This window comes from Chaetodon trifascialis, chromosome 14, assembly GCF_039877785.1.
Source record: "Chaetodon trifascialis isolate fChaTrf1 chromosome 14, fChaTrf1.hap1, whole genome shotgun sequence".
In the NCBI taxonomy this organism is placed as follows: Eukaryota; Metazoa; Chordata; class Actinopteri; order Chaetodontiformes; family Chaetodontidae; genus Chaetodon; species Chaetodon trifascialis.
In genome coordinates this window covers 14,280,058-14,300,138 of record NC_092069.1, presented here as the reverse complement: position 1 = coordinate 14,300,138, position 20,081 = coordinate 14,280,058, and the positions used below count along the sequence as shown (strand labels likewise).

The following is a 20,081-nucleotide window of genomic DNA, read 5'->3' as shown; positions in this document are numbered from 1 at the left end:
CAGTTTGAACATGGAGTGTGGGCATACTGTGTCGGTATTTTCGCTGTTATAAAGTGAAATTCACCCACATTTTTTCACTTACCTCACTGGTATTTGATGATGTTTGTAGTGTTTATGTTGCAGCATAGAAAAACCTACAAAAAACCTACAGTTTTCATGACCATGTCCTCAGAAGAAGATGGTTCCTGATGAAAACACAATGAGCTCTGTGCTTTTTTCTGAGTAACTTGAGATTTGCTTTTGAAAGATCAGATTACCGCTGAGTTTAATGTCATTTTTCAAAGCTCTGAGCAGCATGAAAAACTGTATTCTCCCTCATTCTGGTTGGTAGGTTTGCTGTGAAAATAGTGAGTGGGCCCTGTAAACGTTTGTTTGTGTGTCTGCTTTGGATCTAGGTGCTGTCAGAACTGGACATTGTGGTGCCTCTTCAGCTGCTGATTGGGATGTTCTCTGATGGAGTGAACTCTTTGAAGGAGCTGGCCAATCAGAGGAAGGCGCGTGCCTCAGATCTGTCTGGCAACACTGGAGCTCGCAGGGTGAGGGAAACAGCAATGCCAGTGGTCCACGCAAAAGCATTCAAATATATGATGCTCATTTTCAGTTGGAGTTCAGCAGTCGTAATAAGCTGGGGCTGACAGTGTACTGTATAAAAAAAACCACCTGACTAGATGTTATTACACCTTTGGGAGCTTTTTTGGATGTTCTGCAATCTGTCCGATAGCTGGGATTAGGGTGTGCACATGTCTACTCTTCTGGGCTTTCAATTGCTACCATTCATTGGGATGTGCTGTATGTTGCCATGGTAACTGCCAATGTCTAAATATAGTTCCCTCAAAGGGCTTAATTGAACTATGATTGCAGATTTATCATAGAAATTTAAGTCATGTGTCATTGTAACTGGCAGGAACAGTGAACACTGGGGGATAAAAGACTGTCAGAGGCATAAATAGTTTGAGTTCGAAGTGAAACACATTTATTTAGCATCATATAGTGACATGCTTTTTGCTCGTAGGTGAGTGTGGTGTCAGATCCAGGACGCCGTGGGCAGCACAACACCCTCAGTCCGTTCCCAAGCCCCTTCAGGAGCCCATTCCGCAGCCCCCTGCGCTGCAGCCCCTTTAAAAACCTGGGTCACGCCACCGGACACTGCGCTCTGGATCTGGACTGTGAGGATGATGACATGAACCTTGGCTGTTTTATCCTCATGTTTGACCTCATCCTAAAGCAGGTGATCACAATTTCCTGATGAAAAATTGCTCAAAAGACAATAATCATATTCCTAAAGGGACTAAGGGTCTATTTCTGATGCTCAATTGTGGCAATATTTCTGTATATATATGGAGTAACAAAACGTCTTAAGACAAACCCTGTCATTGTGTTAGGAAGGCCAAGGATGTACACTGAAGTGCATTTTTCCACAATATATAGCATATTATTCATCTTGCTGAATCACATAGAGGAGAATGGCAAACAATGCACACAGGTGGGATGTTGAGATTTGTATGTCGTGCTCCACTTTTTGTTCCCCTGTTTTTACGGTCGTCTTCGCTGCTGTCCCAGATGGAGCTTCAGGATGACGGTGTGATGCTGGGTCTAGACAGCAGCCTGGGGAAGGATATCGTGGGCATCATCAACAACGTCTTCCAGGCCCCGTGGGGTGGCTCACACACCTGCCAGAAAGATGAGAAGGCCCTGGAGTGTAGCCTGTGCCAATCCAGCATCCTGTGCTACCAGCTGGGCTGTGAGCTCCTGGAGAGGCTGACCCCACGGGAAGAGATTCGCCTTGTGGTGAGACACGCTGCATGACTGTTTATGCATCTAATATACATGAACAATGTGCAATAAGCACACAAGGCCTTGACATGGATGCCATGTAACCACCATGTCCCAAACCAGAATGCTGAAAACTGTGTGTCTGTCAGAGTCACTGTTGTTACAGATGACATAAAGGATGTTCATAAATCATGCCAATCTCTGTCTCTGTTTTTGTCAACTTCAAATACGCAGTCCTAAAATCACCTGTGAACGTTACTGCTGATGCTCAGCTGAATTACTGATGAATATTTGGAACATATACAGGAGATGTTTTGACAGTGTTTGGTTTCCTCTGCAGGAACCCACGGATAGTTTGGAGGAGACGCTGCTCTTGTCTCAGCCAGATTTCTCTCTCGGGACGGAGAATGGAAGTGAGGAAGGGGACAACCCAAGTGGGGCTCACACCGACAACCCTGTTAACCATTCTCCTGATAACGCACGTGTGTATCAGCTCTGTACACAACATTGTTCAAATAACAATACATGAGTCGGACAAAGCAAATTCTAATTCCATTGATATGATTATTAGACCAATAATCCTTAAAAGAATGGTTTAACAATTTGTGAAATAGACATACTTGCTTTAGCTATGCTAAGCTATTAGCTAATCTTACTGGTTTCTGGTTTTAGCTACATATTTAAAGGAATACTTCAACATTTTTGGAAATATGCTTATGTCCTTTCTAGCTGAGAGTTAGATGAGAAGATTGATACCACTCTCATGTCTATATGGCAAATAAAAAGCTACTGCTAGTCACCAGTTAGCTTAGCTTAACATAAAGACTTAAAACATGTTCCAGAAACTGAAGTAAATTCACTGTTTTGCATGGAGTTTATATACCTGCCTGAAAGCGAGCTGTTGCTAGTCTTCATGCTAAACTAAGCTAACTCGCTACTTGCTCCAGCTGCATGTTCACCATACAGATGTGAGAGTGCTATCAGTTTAGAACAGAAAGTTGAGCTGTTTCTAAATCTACGCTCTTCTTCCCTCCAGCCATGAAGAATAACTCTGATACAAGGTTCTCCTATCAGCAGCTCCCTGTGTCTTTGAAGCTCATATACACCATTCTGCAGGTACTAGTTCTGCACAACTGAATATTAAACCTGACCGGAGGCATTCAAGAAGGTTTTCTGAGATTTATTTGAGCACACATGTGGTACAATCTGAGTCACATATCTCCTCTGCATTCAGGAAATGTCCAAGTTTGAGGAGCCGGACATCCTATTCAACATGCTGAACTGTCTGAAGATCTTGTGTCTCCATGGAGAGTGTTTGTATCTTGCCCGCAAGGATCACCCCCAGTTTCTGGCCTACATCCAGGAGAAAATGCTCATCCCAAGGTGTGTGCTGACTGTTCGGTTTGAGTAGAACATGTGAAATTGTTGTATTGAACCACCTGCATGGCAGAAATGTGTGTGTGTCTCATTTGGTGTTTGCGTTTCAGTCTGTGGTCCATGTTGAAGTCAGAGTTTTGCCAGCTGGCCTCCCTCGCTGTGCCTCAGCTTCTCCACGCCCTCTCCCTGTCGCATGGGGCGGACATCTTCTGGAACCTCATCAACACAAACTTCAACAGCAAAGACTGGAAAATCCGATTTGAAGCAGGTGGGAGATGTAGCTTATGGTGCATCTGATATATGTATTTGCTTCTCAAAATGGTTTGAGTGTAGAGCTTCATATGCGGGTAATACATCATCATGCTTATCATAATTTGACCAAACCATCATCAATCATGTGTTTTTATCTTCGGTTTAATGGCATGTTTTGCAAGCGAGTGGATGCAGTTGTGCCCAAATGAACCATTAGTGGAAGACCCCCAGCCTGTTTATATAATATGCTACCCAAACCACTGCCTGCCCACAACTCCCACTTCTGTTGTCATGGTTACTGTGCAGCTCAAACAGGCGGAAAAGAGGAATTGTGGGATTAATAAGGTTTTTCCTGCTTTGTGATTGGCAGAGAGGGGCTGTATGACCTTGAGACAGAGGACGGGTCCTATGAATAGAGGGAAACAGGGAAACGCTTGAATTGACAGTAGCCCAAGACATGCAGTAAATAATTCTCAAAAGGTGTTAAATTATTAGCCTATTTTCTATATCAATACCCCAGAAAATGGTAAAATAAATTCAGTCATTCAGTCTTTCCACCCAGTAAAATTATGCATCACAATGACGGCTTGAGATGCTGATTGTCTATACAATGATCACAAGCTCTAATAATGTTATTATAGCCTCATATTAGTAAATACTAAGAAAATAAGTGTACGTATATTTTTTAAAACCTTAAATGTGTCAGGCAATGTGGTGCCTCTCTGGGATGTCTCTTAATTGCCACACTGACACCTAGTGGTCCACACTTTGTGCTATCCATCAGCCCAGGATGGCTGAGAGTTTCTAGATTTAAGAATAAAGCCCCTTTTTGTAGCCTTTAATCTGATAAATGAAAAAGTAACTGGAAGGAGCTTCTTTTTTACAATAACAATGCATTCTTCGTGTAATTTAAACCAATTTTAAGTCGATTTTATGTTCTCTGATGCATGAAGACAAATATGATCACATAGAAATATTCACTCAGTAATACATTACCTTATCTTCACAGAGACCTCAGAGCTGGTTCTTTTTTATTATATCTAGCTAAATATAGGCAGACATGTGGCAGCATTGTTTCCTCTTCTGCTTGTGTAATCTGTCTGTGTTGCTGATGATGTTCCCTTTCTCTCTGTATTTTCATGAAAACTCCCAGTGGAGAAGGTAGCGGTGCTGTGTCGGTTCCTGGACATCGGTGCAGTGACCAAAAACCACTTGCTGAAATATGCCCTGGCCCATGCTTTCTGCTGCCTCCTGGCTTCTGTGGAGGACGTTAACCCAGCTGTGGCCACCCGGGCCAGACTGCTGCTGGACACCATCAAGAGGCCAGCCCTGCAGGTGACCTGCAAACAATTGTTTGGACCATATTGGAAAAGTCATTATTGCACCTTCTAAACCTTTATGTGACACATTTAAGTCTTTCTGCACCAAAAATTTGCTGTGCACGTTCATATCCTGCTGTGTATTTATATGTGCGTGTTGGTTGTTTTCCAGGGGTTATGCTTGTGCTTGGATTTCCAGTTCGATACTGTTGTGAGGGATCGGCCCATCATCCTCAGCAAGCTCCTGCTGCTGCACTTCCTGAAGAAGGACATTCCCGCTCTTAGCTGGGAGTTCTTTGTCAACCGCTTTGAAACATTATCTCTGGAGGCCCAGCTACACCTAGACTGCAACAAGGAGTTCCCTTTCCCTACGAGTACGTAGCTGCTGTGTCCCCATTCAGAGTTTTTACACCAGCTCCACCCACTCTCTGTGTGTTTGTCAACATAATATTTATTGTAACACACATTACAGCTTGATAGTGCTCCAAATGAAGTTCATAATCCTTGTTTTGCCAGCCATCACAGCCGTAAGAACCAATGTAGCCAACCTCAGTGATGCAGCAATGTGGAAGATACGGCGGGCTCGTTTTGCCAGGAATCGACAGAAGAGTGTGCGCTCCCTCCGTGACAGTGTGAAGGGAGGCCCGTCAGAGTCTAAACGGGCATTTTCACTCCCGGAGTCACTGAGCAACCGACTTCGTGAGTAGCACAGATCAGCCAATCTGTCTGTCTGTCGATTTGAATCTGAATCTGTGTCACTTTCACTCAGTCTGTGGTCTAACAGTGTTTGCAAATATCTTCTGCGACCATGAGTGCCTCACAGGTGCTTTGCCCAACCAATGCAGGACTTTCTTTTTAAGCCAGCTTGTTACCTGACACAGTCTGCACTGTCCTAATGTGGTGATCGCTGCTCATTTTCTCCCAAGTCTCTTTTATTTGCAAAGACTATTTGACCAAAGCCTGGTCCCATTTTCCTAATGTTTCTCTCCTCACTCATTTGTTCCCAGCGTCCATGTCAGTTGACTGTCTTAACACTTACTTTCTTGAATAAAGGAGGGACTCCCTATCATGTTCATTTTACCTCTGGCTCTGCACAGAAGGCTGTCTGAGTTTCTGTGAGATGCTGCTTGTGTTGGCTTCAAACATGATGTGGATATTTGATATTGGTGATTAGTCCAAATGCCCTAATTCTTGATAACACTTGGATTTTATGTTGTTTTGGGCCATGTAGTGTGCTTTGTGTGTATATGTGTTTGTGTGTGCACATATGTTGGATGACGATGAAGCTCAGACACGTGTCCTGTACTCCCCCTGTACATTCTCCTAAATTGTGTTCTTCGTATGTGGTTTTTAGCTCTAAGGCTTACAAGGCAAGAGCACTCTGCCCCGACACTGGGAGATATGATAGAGAAAGTCCTGCCAGGTAAATAACAACCTAAATCTGAAACATACAGTATTCTTCATAATCACATCATATCGGAGGAAAAGTACAGTATGATTATCTTATTATTATCTATTATGTGAAATTATGAGAGAAAATATGAAAAAGCAATGTCTGTCCTGTGCTGACAGTCATTGTTTTTTCACCCTGCCTTGATCTTACACTAAAAGGAGTGAAAAGCAACACTTCTTAGCAGCTAGCTGGTCATTTTTTTTGTGTTCACTCCCTTTACATATCCCATGAACATATTGCACAGGTGTATGTATATTGCATGATGATGTCTCCACCTCTCTGTGCTCAGTATGAGTTGACCCCCCACCCTTCACCTCTGTGTTGTTACCCCCCTCTGCTCCTGCACCCTTCCCTCTCCCCATCTTTTCCCCATCTGCAGCACGTTTCCTCCCGCACTTTAACCCTGATGCTTCAGCCCCTCTTGTAGGCCAGACTCCGTCTCCCGAGGACGACGCCATCATCAGAGACCTGCTTCCCGAGGATGTCGGCATAGATCACCAGACGGTTCACCAGCTGATCATGGTGCTCATGAAATTTATGGCCAAAGACCAGAGCAGTGCCGAGGCCGACATCGGCAGTGCCAAGGCTTTCAACACAGTGAAACGTCACCTGTACGTGCTGCTGGGTTATGACCAACAGGAGGGCTGCTTCATGATTGCACCTCAGAAGATGCGCACCTCCACCTGCTTCAACGCCTTCATCGCTGGCATTGCACAGGTGACTGACATTTAATATTTTATCACCTTTTTTGGCATTCTGTGACTGTAGCTACAGATTAACTGGCATGTTTAGGAGCATGACATGAGGAATATGACAGTGTAACATGAATGCAAATGGATTTAACTGCTGTTCCTTCAAGGTAATGGACTACAATATTGGTTTGGGGAAGCAGCTGCTCCCCCTGGTGGTCCAGGTGTTGAAGTACTGCACATGCCCCCAGCTGAGACACTATTTTCAGCAGCCGCCTAGATGCTCTCTGTGGGCCCTGAGGCCACACATAAGACAGATGTGGCTCAAAGCCCTACTAGTTATCCTCTATAAGGTACCCTTTGCATTTCTACATGCCAGTGGTATTTCATAGCATGGATCATTATTCATTCAGTTTCCTAAATAACATGTTTTGCTGATTGCTGACTCCTGCTGTTATTTATTTTCTTTATATCTTGTGATATACAGTATGAATTGCAAAGAGGATGACATAAGCATTTTATGTTTTCCATGCACCACAGTACCCTTACAGAGACATGGATGGCAGTAAAGTGGTCCTCCATCTGATCCACATCACCATCAACACACTGAATGCTCAGTACCACAGCTGTCGTCCCCATGCTACAGCGGGACCACTCTACAGTGATAACTCTAACATGAGCCGCTACAGCGAGAAAGAAAAAGGTGAAGGAAAATAAAGGATGTTGTTTGACTCAACACAAGACTTCTAACCTGCTGAATGGTTCTCAATAAGTAAAAATGCATACATTTACTATAAGATTGTGTGTACTGGAATCTGACAGCTTGCTGCTTCCTAGAGTAACTTTAAGACCTTCGCTTAAGAGAGTTTGAATATTAAGAACATATTTATTTTAATTGTTAGTTTTAGGCGATTTTTTTTTAATGGATGCCATTTATCACTACAAATTAGGAAACATTTTTGAAGAAAAGCCTTTCTGTACCATGTAGATTATAATGATAGGATACGATGAAAATGACACTCTTCTGCAGTGAATGAATCCGGTTGCCTTGTAAATGCGGCACTGATGTTAATTTTTCTCCTTCTTAGAAGAGGACAGTGTATTTGATGAGTCAGACGTCCATGACACGCCGACGGGTGCCGCTAACAAGGAGTCACAGACCTTCTTTGCCCGCCTGAAGAGGATTGGTGGCAGCAAGTCTGTGAAGTACCAGCCGGTTGAGCTGAATGCCAAGAAAAGTAAGAAGCAGAGGCTTTCAGAGTAAAGTGTGGTGTAACAGCACATTGATTTCATCTTTTTCAGCGTAACATATTTTGGAGATTGCAGGAGGCTTTCAGTGGGGTGAAGTCTAATTTTTCTTCTGTGTATCAGGTGAAATTGAGCTGTCAGAGTACCGTGAAGCCAGCGCCCTGCAGGACAGCATTCTGCACTGTGTGAGGGAGGAGAGCACCAGGAAGAAGCGGCTGCAGGCCATGCACAAGCAGAAGTCTCTGGACATTTCCAACACTGACTCCATCCTCTTCAATCTGGACGAACATCGACGGAAATCCTGCATCGATCGCTGTGACATGCAGGCACCTCCCGTGGTCCTGCCCCCATCCTCATCCACGTCCCACAGCAGGCATCATGGCAAAGGATCATCTGATGGCTCTTCAGCTCGGGTGGAGGGCATTGATGCTGTGGACCGGCGAGGCTCTCGAGGCGGCCAGTCCGACATCTCCAAGCCTGTCATCCCAGAGGTTCGCCTCAGCTGCATGGAGACCTTTGAGGACAAGTTGGACCAGGGCTCGCTAGGAGGATCAGCTCAGGGGAAGGAGGACCAAGACCTCATTGACCTCTCCTCTGACTGCACCTCCATTCCAGAAAAGCACTCACTGCTCTCCATGTCCGACAGCGACTCCTTGGTGTTTGAGCCATTGCCTCCTCTGAGGATCGTAGAGAGTGATGAGGAGTTTGACCTTAGCACCATCTTAGCCTCCAAGTTCAACGGGAGTCCAAAGGTCTCGGCTTCCCCTGCAAGCAGCAACACTTTGCGACTGTCTCCTGTGGTTCAGGTGAGTGTGGAGGACTGTTCTAGTGACAAAAAAACCCAAGACCGTCTAGTGGAAAAGGGAGGGGCAGAGCAACCATTTCTGGAAAAGAAGCCAAACCGCGTTACTCCCAGCACCTCTCTGGATCTTCCAGACCGACCAGAAAATGTCTGCCATGAAAGCCCCATGACCCTGAAGCAGAAGAGAGACCTGCTCAGGAAGACCCCACATGTCCCTTACAGCTCTCTCGACGACGTGCCTGTGACCCCAGAGGAGATAAGGACCGGGATGGGACTAGGGACAAGTCCATCTGGTAGGACCATCTTCTTGGACATCCCAGAGGACAAAGCAGAGCCTCTTTCCTCACCAGAAATAAGCAAAAGTAACAGCAACGACGAAGAAGAGTATGGGGATGACGAAGAGGACGACGACATGGGCGATGACGGGGACAGTGACCTAAAACCTGACGACGGGGATGACAATGATGAAGCAGAGTTTAAAATCCAGATTGTTCCCAGACAGCGCAAACAGAGGAAGATAGCTGTCAGTGCGATCCAGAGGGAATATCTGGACATCACCTTCAATATGTTCGACAAACTGGGCGGTGAGCAGGCTGCAGAAACTGGTAAGAAGGATAAAGATAATTCCTACTTCACCACTGTGCTTGTCAGGTGCTCCGTAATTAGTTTCAAAATGTTTTTTGAGGAGGTGTCTTAGCTTTGAGGAGGCTTACCCTTCAGAAGCATGATAAGCACTTCTTGTGCCAGGGTATTCAGAAGTGTGTATCGTAACCATTGAAAGTACAATGATACAGTTTTAGCCTATTTTCTATAAATCATCTATACTTTAGGTTACACTTAAGCCTTTTTCAGAGCATGCTGGTGTGTCTTTTTTTCCACGGTTTCAGGCATCCAGTGGTTTCCATTTCTATAAAATGTCAAAATCAATTGTCAGACTTTGAAAACAAGTAGAAAATGACTTACACATCACTTCATGGCCTCACTCCAGACTTAATCAGGACCAAAGCCTACAAAGACGCTGTGTTGAGTTCATAGAGCCCCAGACTCAGGAAGCGTCTTCCTGTCGATCTGAGAATGTGCACATCACTTACAGCTTTTAATGATCCAGTGCGTGGGATTTAGGAGGATCTGTTAGCAGAAATCATATAGAATATTTTTTATTTTTAGTGTATCATCACCTGAAAATAAGGATGCATGTTTTACTGCCATATTTCAACAGTCGTCCAGAATGGAGAAACCAAACACCAGCTCTAGAGGATACCTTTTGTATTTTTCATGAGTTTTCGGGACTGCTGGTGATTCTCATACACCACTGAGGCAAAAGGGTATTCAGTTCATTGTAATCTGCAACCTCACCATTAGATGCCACTAAATCCTACTGACTGGTCATTTAAAGCTTGAAAGTCACCTTTTCAGACTTGCTTTTAGTCGTGAACTTGTGTCACATTTGCCTTACCACAGTATGAATTGTCAGTTATTTGCTATGAATTTCATTAATTCATCTTTCTTCATCAGCGTCATTCATCGTCATTCATCTGTTTTTTGATTTGTCCCTTAAGAAAAAAAAATCCATTCTGATATGTTTTTAATGTTCTACATTTTTTTTCTTTGTGAAGCACACTTTATTGCATCTTTTTTATCTGTTGTATAAATACAGTTTTATTATCACTTTATTGCCGTCCAAGTGACATTGTTAGTGTGAGATAATGTGCAGACTTTTCAAAGCAATCTGCACTTTAATTACATTTACACATAATGATCACAAGAATTGGGGCTTAATTAAGGCTTAATGTTCACTGTGATGGATAGCACAATTGAAGCTACAGATTTTCACACCATATTCCAAATAAAGTGGAAACCAATGGCAGCCTGGCATGCTCGAAAAACGCACACAAAAATCTAAAAGTGATAGCATGCATATAGTTAGACATCATAAATGTAAAGGATACATGATTTGTAGTAAAGGAGATCAATATTACCAGCACGCAGGTATGCATATAAATGTCTATGGAACATGTCCAACATGTCCTAAATAATTTGACTAAATATAAAAGAAACAGATGGAGCAGTGAGGGAGGCAAAACAATAAAGTTCACATAAGAAACCCTTATCAAATTAGCTCTAAATGCTTTAACTATCTCCTCAAAAGTAGTGTTTATTGGGACTGAATGTTTATACTTCATGCAGTTGTATAGCTTACATATATTCTGAAGCCAATGCCCTGCCCATGTTGCCTTCCAGATCACAAAGTTCTGTCTACACTGGAAAAGCCACGAGAATCAGCCTCAGCCCCAACGCTTGAAGCTGCTATGCCTGAAACAAGCCACCGCTCTTCAGTATCAAGTAGGATCCAAGTGCTTCTTAGTCTCCTCACAAACTTGAATCAGTCTGATTGTTGTGGTTTCATATGAGGGCCTTAATTTGCCGTTTTTTCTGAAGTATTTCTGTGCTATCTGAGAAACTGGAGAAAAACTTTTAGACATTAATGTTAAAATCAGTCTCACTCTAAAGTATTGTTATAATGTTGAGGTTACTTTTGTCTTTATTTTTTCCTGCATTGTAAAATTACACCAACCATCTCTTTTCATGTGTGTCTTACCTATTTTCATGCGACCACACACACTTGTTGGTAATGCTGAATCAGTATTTGCAGGTACTTTAACCCAGGTGTTGTTTTCTGTGTCTGACCTTCAGCTCAGTACCGTCAGGTGAAGCGAGGCTCTCTGGGAGCTCTGACCATGAGCCAGCTAATGAAGAGACAGCTGGAACATCAGTCCAGTGCGCCGCACAACATCAGCACCTGGGAGACGGGTCAGTCACTTTTCTTTATTTCATAATGACTCCCTGAGGAGATGCTTGGACATACTGCGGTAACACTAACACGTTTAAGAAAATAACACTTCATGATCTGTAATTGAAGTCACAATCGAATGAAGAAGATAAAGCTACGCAAGTAAAGACATAAACACATTCGTAAGTTACTAAAAAGTAGCCTTGATTCTTTAGATGAACTTTGCAAGATTGGTTCACTTTTTCTTACTTTTCGTGTTGAATCATTTATCACATTTTTAGAGTGCTTGGACTAATCTAGTCAAGCAGCCTCAGTATCTCCTCTTTGAAGTTAGAAGATTACGACCAGTGTACCTACATTTAGACAGATTTAGACAGACCAACATGTTATTCCCCAATGAACTCAATCAATATCTAATAACTGATTTTTTTTTTTTTTCTTTTTTAATATCCTTTGTAGGTCCCACGAAGACCAGCCTGCTCTCTGCACCGAGCACAGTCAGCATGTTTGTCCCTGCGCCTGAGGAGTTCATAGATGAGCAGCCAACCACAATGTCTGACAGGTGAATGAATCAATCGGCGGCTATGCCTTTGCTCAAATGAGTAACCTCAATGCTCAAACCGGCCTGGTTTATTGCTATGTGATGTCCCAGATGTCGGGACTGTGCAGCCGTGCTGGAGGAATACGACGAGGAGACTCTCGGCCTCGCGGTGGTCGTCCTTTCCATGTTCATCCACCTCAGCCCTGACTTGGCTGCTCCGATGCTCCTCGACATCATGCAGTCTGTGGGCAGGTACAGCCGCTCCAGCAATCTACATCCACACAGCACTCCACCGTTAAATGAAGTTTCATAACTCACCCTTAGAGCTCATGCATAATTCATCCTCCAGTCCTAATCCACTGCTTTAACTTCTTTCAGGCTGGCATCTAGTGCCAATTTTTCTGGACAGGCTGAGAGGTATGAGACATTAAAGCCGTCACACTGGCATGCTCAGATATTCAGTGTGCTTATAGATGGGTTTAATAATAGATGTGAAGTGTGACCGCCTGTCCAACACGGCCGTTCTCTCTGTGATGTTTTGCAGTATGTTGATCCCAGGGAATGTAGCAGGTGTAGCCAAGCAGTTCCTCCGCTGTATGTTTCACCAGCTGGCCCCTAATGGTATCTTGCCCCAACTCTTCCAAAGTAACATCAAAGGTTTGCTCATATCACTGACTACTAAACTCAAAAATCTTTTAAAAGTACCTGCACTGTTTCTATAGACTTACAGAGTCTCTTATTGCTCATGTCTGTGTGTTTTGACCTTGATACAATGAGTTTTATGTTTTGTAACCTATAGCAGAGGCATATTTTACTTCTTTTTGTCACATATTTATTTTAATGTATCTATTTTCCCATAATAATACAACTAAAGATTGAGGAGCTACGTAAAACATGAAACAGAATATATCTGATGTTTCACCTCATCAGCTTCATTAAATATATGCTTATTCTGAATTGATGCAAACAACATGTTTTACACAGCGTCCCAACTTTTTTGAAATTGGGTGTTACACTAGATTCCCAAAAAATATGTCACCCTCAGTCTTTTTATGTTCATGTCTATTTTTTGTTTCTTGCAGATGGGAGTTTTCTGCGAACACTAGCATCTTCCCTGATAGATTTTAACGAACTGAGTTCTGTTGCTGCCCTCAACATGCTGCTCGAGGTGGGATTTTTCTTTCACGTTTGTGTGCTGAGTCGTTTAACCAGCAGGAGGAGCTCTTGTCAAAGCAAAAGCTTTTGTAGATTTGGCTACATACACAGCATAAGCCCATCTAAAACAACAAATCACTGGGGCATTCAAGAAAACCTGCCTTACTCTGCAATACTCTCTCCACTGTACCAGTTTATTGTTACTGTTAAGCTAAATAAATGACACAGAGAAGGACCCGCTGATGCATGAGCTCATCCAAGCAATCATCTGTGCTTCAGTGTCCTAAATCCCCTGCTCTCATCATGAGCATTATGATTGACCAGGACTGAATGATCAGTTAAATGGAAATATCTTCGCTTATAGAATGCCATTATATAACCCTGTTATGGTTTATGCCTCTGTGCCCTCCAGGGCTTGAACAACAAGAAGAGTCTGCCAGCAGGGGGCACAATGCTGCACTGCCTGGAAAACATTGCCACCTTCATGGAGGCTCTCCCAATGGACTCTCCCAGCAACCTGTGGACAACCATCTGCAACCAGTTCCAGACCTTCCTCGCAAAACTGCCCTCTGTGCTTCCTCTTAAGGTAGATATCGACTCTTCCGTTCACTTAGTCATGGTCTGATATGGTTTAATGTGATTATGGCTGGAGGAAAAAGCATCTAGCGGTGCCCTTGTCAGGTTCAATAGGACAGAGTCTCAAAATTGTACTTGATTTGACTCTGATGCTTTTGACCTTGGAGGTCAGATGAGTGAGCGCTACTCAGTTTATCACTGCAGACACATTTACAACACCAAGTCCAGGAATAAAGCTATGCAGCATGCAATAATTTTCAACTTGTGCACTTTTTGTTTTTGCAATCTGTGTGCCTCACTAGTGCCCCATGGATTCCAGCTTGAGGATTATCATTTGTTTGCTGAAAATCCCAACTACAAATGCAACCCGGGTAAGCTCCGAGCAGAGTTTTACATACTGATATGTCCAAATTCTGGCCCTGGATATTTAACCGTTTCTCCTCTTTTTCCATCCTGCAGAGCCTCCTGGAGCCTTTCTCAAAGCTACTGAGCTTTGTTATCCAGTATGGCATGTTCAGTCTCTCCTACCTCGTAGAACTATGTGGACTGTGTTACAAAGCCTTCAACAAGGTAGTCACAAGTGTGTTTACTTGAGAGCTTTTTGTGCAAAATGTTGAGCTTCATATGTAGGAATAAAAGACGTGCTGACAGCCAGTATTTACATAGCCATGAAAGAGTTAAACCTTTTAAGCTAATCTGCAGTGTTAAGAATGTTGACTTCCTTTTCGCAGGCCTCTCGCTCATCTCTCTTTCGGTGCTACACCTACTTCCCTGACTCTCCAGTCAGCCAGAAATGTGGCCATGTGTCACAGATGATTAAGTAGGCAATCAGCCAGTATTGATTAACATGATTAGTTGGTGTGCTAGGGCTGAGGATGTATGGTGTGTTTCTGAGTGGCTGTCTCAGACAGAGATGGAGCCAGGGCTGTCTGCACTGTTGGGCCAGATGGATCCTCAGTCCTCCACCACTGTCAACACTGCATGCTTTATGTCTCCTGCAGTATTGATTTTCTACACCCTCTTTAATTCCTCACCGTATAATATCCGCTTTTCAAAACCCAGAGTCACTATGAGCAATTGCTTTTGGAACCTGTCCTGTGCACTTGTTTTATGGAGAGGTGAGGTTTCAGCGAAGCACAGGGAGGATTTTTCAGACAGTTCGGTTATCTTTGGAGGTCAGCTCTTAAGGACACAAAGTCAGGTTTTCTAGACCTACTAAAGTTTGTCACACCGTGCACCATTTGTCACGGCTGCACTGCACTATACGCCAAATGCGACAGGGCCCTCTAGCATAAGAAGAGCCCATGATTTGCTATTTACCAAATGGACATGCTCCATTAACTTTTAATTAAGAGAGTGCCACGGACAGGTATGCGCATTAACAAGCCACACAGTGAGAAATGTCAGAGGCAGCTCTGCATTCTGTAAGAGCGGAGGAGCATGTGCCTGCGCCTAACATAAGCAAACATGACTGCATAGAGAAAGAGAGAGGCAAAGTGGAAGCCAGAAGATGACAGTGTGGTTTGTAAACAGGCAGCTGGGCTTTGTGTGGAAGGGATGAACAAAGAGAGCAGCCTGTCCTCAGGGAGGGAGAAGGCAGCCTGACAGCCTCATCTGAGCTGCCTGGGACTCTGGGAGGAGAGATCTGGACTGGCCTAAATCTACTCCTCAGCTTCACTATTCTCTGTCTATTCTCTGTCTCCCTGCTTCCCCTCCCTCCCCTCTTGCTGCCTGTCCTTCCCCCTCTATTCAGACTACAGAGTTTATGCTCTCCGCGCAGCATGAGTAAGGGAGAGTGATAATAGAAAAAGGCAGTCTTGCTGCATCAGTACATTTACTCCACTCTCTATCTCCTCGCATCCAGGAGAGAGATAAGTTCTACATGTCCCGCATTGTGGTGTTAGAGCTTCTGCAGGCTCTCAAGTTCAAGTCTCCTCTGCCTGACACAAACTTGTTACTGCTGGTCCAGGTAAAAAATACTGTTCTTTATGCACTTTAGTTTGCAAAAGTCAAATAAATCAGTGTTTTGTCCTGACTGTGATTCTAAAACACACTGTGGATTTTCTCAGTTTGTTTGTGCAGATATTGGAACTCGGCTAGCAGAATCCACCATCATCCAAAAGCACATGATCTCAACGCTGCCGGGGGTAAGACTTTAGTGGATGTGTGTTTGGATCTTATTAGAATCAGCCTCATAAAACCGCAGGAAACAAAGATAGGCCCCACTGTGAATCCTCCTAAAGGATAAAGTGTTTTTTGTTCCCGACAGTGCACAACAGCAGCCATGGAATGCATGAGACAATACATAAGTGAGCTCCTGGACTTCATTGCAGATATGCACACGCTAACCAAACTTAAAGTAAGTCTTGTTGTTCACCTGAGCTCCACAATTTGCTTAGCATCTTATCATACGTGGAGTTTTTCCCCCATATTGTGCTTAGTGTTCAGCCTTGTCTTTTTTGTACTAAAAATCTGTCACTCAGAGCCATATGAAGGCTTGCTGTCAGCCACTGCACGAGGACACTTTCGGGGGGAACCTGAAAGTGGGCTTGGCACAAGTCGCCGCCATGGAGATCAGCAAAGGCAATCACCGCGATAACAAAGCTGTAGTCCGTTATCTTCCCTGGCTTTATCATCCGCCATCCACCATGCAACAAGGGTAAGAATGACAAAGCCACAGAGTTCAGTAATGATTCAATGACTTTAAGGGTTAGTTCATCCAAATTGCAGAGTCACATATTTCCTCATATGTCTCGAATGATATCTAGCTTAATTATCCAGATTGTGTCCAATACAAGGAGATGTATTTTTAATTTTTTTTGGTGCATTCAACAATTGAAAAAAACAATTAACAACAGTATCTCAGTTGCTCTAGATATTCCACAGTTCCCCTATAAAAAAAACAGTCCACAGTGTTTTGGTGTGAGTTCACAAATCTCAAAAACCTGGAAGATAAAATCCACATGATTACATACCACAAACTTTTTGTGACTGATGGTGAAATATTGAGTATAATCCTGATGAAGTATGAGAGTGCAATGATATAGAATATTGTACGGTGTGGCGTGATTTATGAAACTGAATGTTTTTTCTCTGCAGGCCAAAAGAATTCATCGAGTGTGTGTCTCACATTCGTCAGTTGTCCTGGCTGCTTTTGGGCTCCCTGACACATTGTGCCCTGCACCAGGGCTCCACCTCCTGTATGCCCATCCCTCTGGATGCTGGCTCCCACATCGCAGATCATCTTATAGTCATCCTCATTGGTTTCCCAGAACAGTCAAAGGTCTGGCAGAAACACATCCCCCTCAATGACCCCACCCAGGTTTTGGTAATCTGATCTATAACCACCTTTTCTACTTTGCTCTTGATCTCTGTCCCCAGACGTCGGTGCTGCACATGTGCTCTCTGTTCCACGCCTTCATGTTTGCCCAACTGTGGACCATCTACTGCGAGCAGGCAGCCGCTGCTCCGTCCCTGGTGAACCAGAACCAGACAGAGTTTTCCTCCAGCGCCATCCTCACTGGCCTGGAGTTCTGGAGTCGGGTTACACCCAGCATCCTGCAGCTCATGGCCCACAATAAAGTGGTGAGTGTTCTACCTTATCCTTTTCCACTGGGGATCTATGTAAGCCAGCTGCAGTAGGAATATGGGCCTGGAAATATGGTGCACTTCTTCATATGTGAAACATGAAGAGAGAAGTTTAATTTGAACTTGTGAATTAATTTAAAGTTTTGCATATGATGATGAAACTGTAACTATGTTAGAGAATATCACAGCTTTGATTTACATCGTTTTTTTAATGTCAGATGGTGGAGATGGTGTGTCTTCATGTCATCAGTTTGATGGAAGCCCTGCAGGAGTGCAACTCGACCATCTTTGTCAAGGTTTGCTGTAACTCCAGTTTTTCTTCATGGTTAACATACAATCACCTTAGCACATAGCCTAATAGTTGTCCATCCTCATTCTTTCTTAAAGCTAATTCCCATGTGGCTACCCATGATTCAGTCAAACCTTAAGGTAAGGCTTTAAAAGAAAACTTTATTGACACAGATTAATAATATGCAAGTAGTTAATGACCCTTTAGACGATTTCAAACTAAAACGCTGTCTTCTTCCCTTCCTGCCCTTATCAGCATTTGTCTGCGGGACTGCAGTTGCGTCTGCAGGCCATCCAGAACCGGGTAAACCACCAGTGTCTGCAGGGCCACACAACTGGAACCCCTCCCTTTGCTCTGCGCAAGTGGCTGCAGTGCACGCAATTCAAGATGGCTCAGGTGGAGATTCAGTCATCTGAGGCTGCCTCACAGTTCTACCCCATGTGACCTGCTCTGCAGTCACCTCAGGTCCAGTCTGGGTCCTTAGACCTGCATGTACCCTCTGTGGCTGAACCCTCCAACCAAAAAGGACTCTTGTGTAAACTGATGCTGTGGGGGATTCATTTGGACTGAATCATTTTTAGCACCTTTAGTATAATACCTGTATATGTACAGTATGCTATTTTAAAGTACTAGCACTGGAGCTGATCATTAAGGGTTTGACAAGCTTGTGTGGGATAATTGTATCAGGTGCCTAACTGTTGTATTCAACAGATCTGAAGAGTCTTTAGATGACCAAGAAAATTTCTATAGACCTGTGTAAAAGTGAGGGTCTGAAAGTAAGCGCTTGTTAAATCTTAGGTATGTTTACCCTGTGACATTCATATTCTATCACTTTTTAAGTTGCTTGGTTGCGAGCTGGATAATAAAAGTATGAGTTTTTCTAAATGCTGAGACACTTTGTCATTTCATGTGAATTGTCAACCTCCTCAAAATTCAAATGTGACATTTACTGCCCTTTGATGTCCTGACTGATGTGGAAAATGTCCAATTTACGATAATGCAGATGGCACAGCGATAAAATCAGCTCTGTTGTTTACTCTCCTGGAAACTGAACCTCAGGTGTCTCCGGGAAAATGACATGACATGCATTACTCAGCTCCCGTCTGAGATCCTTGTCAGGCTGTCAGTCATGCTGCCTCTCGCCATCAGAGCTCAGATTGATCAGAGGGCCGATCTGAGTTGCAGCAGCAGCTTTGTAACTCGATAAGGTGGAGCCAGACATTGGAAGTAAACAAGACTATTTTGGCTGTGGCCCCCTCCCCGCCCCAAAGTGGAAAGCCACCCCCCGTCGCTACCTCTCCATCCCCCTCTTCATTGGCAGCAGCGAAAACAGATTGGACCATGCATATACCAAGCAAACACAATTACCTTTGGCCTAATGTGGTTTGTTGTGATTAAGCATTGTTGTGAGGTCTAACCGCATTACCACGAAGCTGTTGTCTGAGAATAACAGATGACATGACAGCAGGGCTAGAAAGCTGAACAGCACATTAATCTTTGTTTTGATCTTCACTGCTGCAAGGATTTCATTATCAAGCCTTAAGATGAATTAGATCTGATGATATAAATGTATTCTGCAAGAAGAAATTAGTTTAATGGACAGAAATTGGCCCAATTGGATTTGCATACACTCTTTAAAAAAATTTGCTTTTTAGTCACTGCAAGTATCAGAGAACCCATGTTGAGAGGTGCGTGCCAAATGAGTCACTGGTATAATGATATCACACAATGTGACTAATGCACACACATAGACACAGACACACACACACACACAAACACAGACACACACACACTCTCCCCGGTGACCCCAAGCTAGCTGAATCAGGCTGCTGTGCCCCTTCTCATCAACCTCTAGTCTTGGCTCATCAAAGAGCACCTCTCCTGCTGTGTGTCTCTGTGCGTGCGAGTGTGTATTCAAGTGATGCTGGATACGGGTGTTTATGTGCATGTGTCCCAGCATGTGCATAGGTGTGTGTGTGTGTTTAATCAAGTCTCCCTTGCTCTGGGGTTGCATCTGTCAGCCACTGCCACCGTTGTGATCGTTTGAACTCGCAGCCCTTTTCCAAAGAACCTCTCTCATTAGCAGCAGCTTATGTAATCAGTGTCCCACAGGTATCCAGCACTTTCCCCGCCCATTCCTGCCTGCCTGCTGCCTCCTGGAGGACCATATGGGAGCGCTGACCTGATGAGCAGGCAGCTGGAGGTACTGAGGGTAATTAACGGTGACC

The 20,081-nt window shown here is 43.8% G+C and overlaps 1 protein-coding gene across 4 annotated transcripts in view; it reads left to right on the top strand.

Moving 5' to 3' along the window:
• LOC139342058 (protein unc-79 homolog) overlaps positions 1-18,744 on the top strand; it is a 32,973-nt gene extending 14,229 nt beyond the window's left edge. The window contains exons 17-51 of one of the 4 annotated variants that reach the window (XM_070978926.1): positions 396-536; positions 1,013-1,228; positions 1,561-1,788; positions 2,114-2,255; positions 2,810-2,889; positions 3,008-3,156; positions 3,261-3,418; positions 4,556-4,737; positions 4,894-5,095; positions 5,238-5,420; positions 6,076-6,144; positions 6,602-6,891; positions 7,034-7,216; positions 7,404-7,566; positions 7,952-8,101; positions 8,235-9,518; positions 11,155-11,256; positions 11,608-11,724; positions 12,164-12,266; positions 12,357-12,497; positions 12,624-12,662; positions 12,790-12,902; positions 13,328-13,413; positions 13,813-13,986; positions 14,279-14,347; positions 14,436-14,546; positions 15,841-15,945; positions 16,046-16,123; positions 16,246-16,335; positions 16,460-16,635; positions 17,076-17,259; positions 17,358-17,561; positions 17,783-17,860; positions 17,952-17,993; positions 18,109-18,744. In XM_070978926.1, the coding sequence (XP_070835027.1) occupies positions 396-536; positions 1,013-1,228; positions 1,561-1,788; positions 2,114-2,255; positions 2,810-2,889; positions 3,008-3,156; positions 3,261-3,418; positions 4,556-4,737; positions 4,894-5,095; positions 5,238-5,420; positions 6,076-6,144; positions 6,602-6,891; positions 7,034-7,216; positions 7,404-7,566; positions 7,952-8,101; positions 8,235-9,518; positions 11,155-11,256; positions 11,608-11,724; positions 12,164-12,266; positions 12,357-12,497; positions 12,624-12,662; positions 12,790-12,902; positions 13,328-13,413; positions 13,813-13,986; positions 14,279-14,347; positions 14,436-14,546; positions 15,841-15,945; positions 16,046-16,123; positions 16,246-16,335; positions 16,460-16,635; positions 17,076-17,259; positions 17,358-17,561; positions 17,783-17,860; positions 17,952-17,993; positions 18,109-18,297 (6,021 nt within the window). In that variant the 3' untranslated portion in view covers positions 18,298-18,744. Of the gene's footprint in view, positions 1-395; positions 537-1,012; positions 1,229-1,560; positions 1,789-2,113; positions 2,256-2,809; positions 2,890-3,007; positions 3,157-3,260; positions 3,419-4,555; positions 4,738-4,893; positions 5,096-5,237; positions 5,421-6,075; positions 6,145-6,553; positions 6,892-7,033; positions 7,217-7,403; positions 7,567-7,951; positions 8,102-8,234; positions 9,519-11,154; positions 11,257-11,607; positions 11,725-12,163; positions 12,267-12,356; positions 12,498-12,623; positions 12,663-12,789; positions 12,903-13,327; positions 13,414-13,812; positions 13,987-14,278; positions 14,348-14,435; positions 14,547-15,840; positions 15,946-16,045; positions 16,124-16,245; positions 16,336-16,459; positions 16,636-17,075; positions 17,260-17,357; positions 17,562-17,782; positions 17,861-17,951; positions 17,994-18,108 lie in introns of all 4 variants that reach the window. The other 3 variants (XM_070978925.1, XM_070978928.1, XM_070978927.1) reach the window with 3 other exon arrangements.
• Positions 18,745-20,081: the final 1,337 nt, after the last annotated feature.